Below are 3,578 nucleotides of genomic sequence, written 5' to 3' on the forward strand. Positions count from 1 at the left end.
TCAGGAATTAGTCCTAAAACGAAGGAGAGTTAAAATCAAGAGATGTCATGGCTTTATATAGCGTCAAAATATGTTTGGGGGGTAATACGCATGCGCAGTAAAAGGTGGTCCGCTCAGCTGAAACTGGTCACAGAAGACTGATTGATTCGTGTCACCGAGGCGTCCCTTTACATCTAGCGCCCTCTACTGTTCGCCTCCAGCATCGCAGCTCCAGTTACACTGCGCATGCGTGGTTCAATCGCCTCGCTGAGCACCAGGAAGTTTACATTTTGAGGATGAAAAGCTTAAGCCGCGGTGCATTCACAGGTTAGCGACACGTTCAGCGTTGTTTTGAAGTTGCTTAGTTTAGAGACCAGCTTGTCACCGAAGTGTTACGGCTTTGTGTTGAGGAAGTGAAGCAACGCGAGTGCTGTTTTTCAGTAGCTAGCGTTAGCTCGAGTCAAGTGAATTAGCCAACGTCCAAGATGAAGCATGTGTGGAGACAACTGTGGCCCAGCTGTTGTATTAAGAGCCTTTAATTACACGTTTAAATGTACTAACGTTACATGACGTCAGAGCAATGCTGAGGACCAACACGCAGCAACACAACTATCATGTAACACACTGACGCTACACGTAACGTGTCACGGTGTTCTACACGTAAACAATATCATGTGGCAGTGAACGCAATGAAAGTGGTTCATTTACGACAAAAGAAATGTCGTAAAAATGAAGTTTGACGATCCAATGTTGTTGCTTTTATTTTGAAAATTATTCATGAAGTAATTTGGTTATGAGTCAGTGGATATAAATCATTATTACTGCTACATTAGATTACACAGTTGAGGTGCATCGCACAGACTGAGAAACATTGGGTCACATCCTGGAAAGCTCTAAGAAGACAGCTCAGAGGGGCTGCGACAAAAATAAAATCTCCAATTTTTTGGAAAAGTCATGTAAATGTGTTATATTCATGTGTTCATGTCGTTCATTTACGCTGAGTTTGAAATAATCACTCATTGTTAGTTTAAATATTACACTTACTCACTTTTTACTGTTTACACCCAGATTTCACTAAATGTTTGGTCATGGAAATTTGGTTTAAAGTCATGGAAAAGCATTTGTCAGAATGTGTATGAACCCTGTACACCGCAAACGATATTGCACAAAATATTTTTTCGGGTTTTCGGGTTGATCCTCAAAAATTGTACCCCGCTGTATTTCAACTGCCAACACTGCGTCGCTTTGCAGTGCACCATGGGTAACACGGAGAGCGTGGTGGTGCAGAAGCGGCTCGCCCGCTTCCGCCCCGAGGAGCGGCCGGTGGTCGAGGGCGTCTTCGACAGGCTGCTGGGCGCCGGGGCCCCCTCAGGACCCGCCGGGAGAACCCTCACTCTTGAGATGCTGCAGGTGAGACAGTCACAAACGTCACCACCAGTATGTCGGCCGGCGCGTCGCCCTCGTATAACCAACCCCTCCTTTCGTCTGTCCCAAGGCCTCAATGGGCAGCCTGGCCCCGGACTCCATGGTGAGGAGGGTCCACCGGTGCATGTGCGGCATCGACCCCGGACCGGCAGCTCCTGGGAAAACCAGCACCTCTGCGGCCTCCGGAGTCGGTCGAGAGCAATTGGTCATCTTCCTAGCGGACTGCCTGCGGGGCACCGCAGAGGAGCGGGCTCCTCTCGTCATGGCCATGGCCCGGGGCGGAGCCGGGGCCGGAGGCGGGGCCGGGGGGGCCGTCACGAGTGAGCAGCTAGCAGAGGTGAGCAGAGGGTGGCCTTATTTCTGTTGTATTTCTCTACTTCTCCTCAACCCTACCTGATCACTCATGATCTTTCTCCTCTAGTTCCTCCAGGACCTGATTTCTGCTGTAGTTCAGATTCTGGTCCACAGAGGGCGCCTGCAGTCCTGGCAGCCAAAGAGAATGGGTGACGGCTCCCTGGGTGTCAAACTCCTGGCAGAGCAGATGTGTTCTGAACTCAAACCCTCAGGTGAACAGACGGGTTTGAAGGGTTTTGAACATGTTGAGGAAATGGGACTCCTTTCCTCCCTGCTCCTGTCCTCTCCTAATGTCTCCTCTCCTCACCTGTCATCACCTCTCCTCTCCTCTCCTCACCTGTCATCACCTCACTCCTCCCGTCTCCTTCTGTCTCCTCCTCTCCTCACATTACCTGTCTCCTCCTCTCCTCTCCTCGCTCCTCCCGTCTCCTCCTCTCTTCTCCTTTCCTTCTCCTCCTGTCTCCTCTCCTCTCCTCAGATCAAGGAAGTTACGATGTTACCTGTCTGGAGGACTGGATTTTCAGGGTCTCCCAGGTGTCGTTGTACCTGGAGATGCTGGTAGCTGAGGGCCTCAGCGTTTCCCTGGCTGGCCGGCCGGCCCCCACCCTGCTGCCCCTCTGCAGGGAGACGTCCTGGAAGGATATGAGGAGTCTGCTGCTGGACATTCCCACACTCATGTTTCTGGCACCACAGGTACAAACATGTTCAGCATCATATTGATCGATTCTGACGAATGTGACTTTAGAATCGACGTTGCTGTTTTGTAGAACCTAGCAAGATAAAGATCACTTTGACTCTTTGCTCTTCTGAACCATGATAACAATTGCTGCTAACTTCAGCTATCATGAGTTTGACCTCTGACCCTTCTAGTTACAATATAATTTAAGTGGGCAGAGCAGCCAAAAACTGTGCTCAATGTACACAATTTAGTTTGTTGTGCTCAAATATTGGTGAAACAGTGATTATGCCCAACAGAATTCTCTCAAATTCTTCCCTTGGACTGGACAGAGGCGGAGCTACAGTCATATAGTTATCCCTCCTAATAAATGTGACCTGTTCTATTTCTATAACAGGAACTAACAGCACTGACTCAGGTACAGTGGCACAAACTAAAAAACCCAGTAAACCCAGTGGCGAGAGGAGGAACAGCTTTTTCCCAACATCATATTGTGCAGCAGGAATGGGATCAGTTCCGCCTCACGGTCATGTCGTTTTGTTATCGCTTCAGTCATGTCGGTCACGTCGTGCCCACATCATAAACTCTCTTAATAGAAGTGTTTCTCCAACGATTCAGCAGTTTCATCTGTGCCTCTCATGCCACTATTTATCAGAAAAGTAGTCAAAAATACAAGGAACTCCTTGGTGGATGGAGGCATCGGTATTATATGACAGGGTTCTTACGGTCATGGAAAACCTGGAAAAGTCATGGAATTTTAAAATGGTTATTTCCAGGCCTGGAAAAGTCCCAAAAGTTTAGTAAAAGTCATGTAAATGTGTTGTATTCATGTGTTCATAACGTTAATTTACGCTGAGTTTGAAATAATGAATATGCTTTAAAAGAAAGACTCAAAATATAAGCAGGCATACATACAGGCATCTATATAAATGTTTATTCTTTTAATCAAACTATTGTCTCATTCATTTGTGTCATTTAAGGTTTACTGTTTGCTTTGTATTCTCATTGTTAGTTTAAATACTACATTTACTCACTTTTTACTGTTTACACCCAGATTTCACTAAATGTTTGCTCATGGAAATTTGGTTTAAAGTCATGGAAAAGTCATGAAATGCATTGGTCATGTGTATGAACCCTGATATGA

At 46.8% G+C, this 3,578-nt stretch overlaps 1 protein-coding gene across 1 annotated transcript in view; it reads left to right on the forward strand.

Moving 5' to 3' along the window:
- Positions 1–1,236: 1,236 nt before the first annotated feature.
- meak7 (MTOR associated protein, eak-7 homolog) overlaps positions 1,237–3,578 on the forward strand; it is a gene marked incomplete at its 5' end in the record, with an annotated part of 6,507 nt that continues 4,165 nt past the window's right edge. The window contains 4 exons of the mRNA XM_079223987.1: positions 1,237–1,389; positions 1,475–1,741; positions 1,826–1,970; positions 2,237–2,451. Of these exons, the coding sequence (XP_079080113.1) occupies positions 1,237–1,389; positions 1,475–1,741; positions 1,826–1,970; positions 2,237–2,451 (780 nt within the window). The remainder of the gene's footprint in view (positions 1,390–1,474; positions 1,742–1,825; positions 1,971–2,236; positions 2,452–3,578) is intronic.

Source organism: Taurulus bubalis (assembly GCF_910589615.1).
Source record: "Taurulus bubalis genome assembly, chromosome: 9".
NCBI classification, from domain to species: domain Eukaryota; kingdom Metazoa; phylum Chordata; class Actinopteri; order Perciformes; family Cottidae; genus Taurulus; species Taurulus bubalis.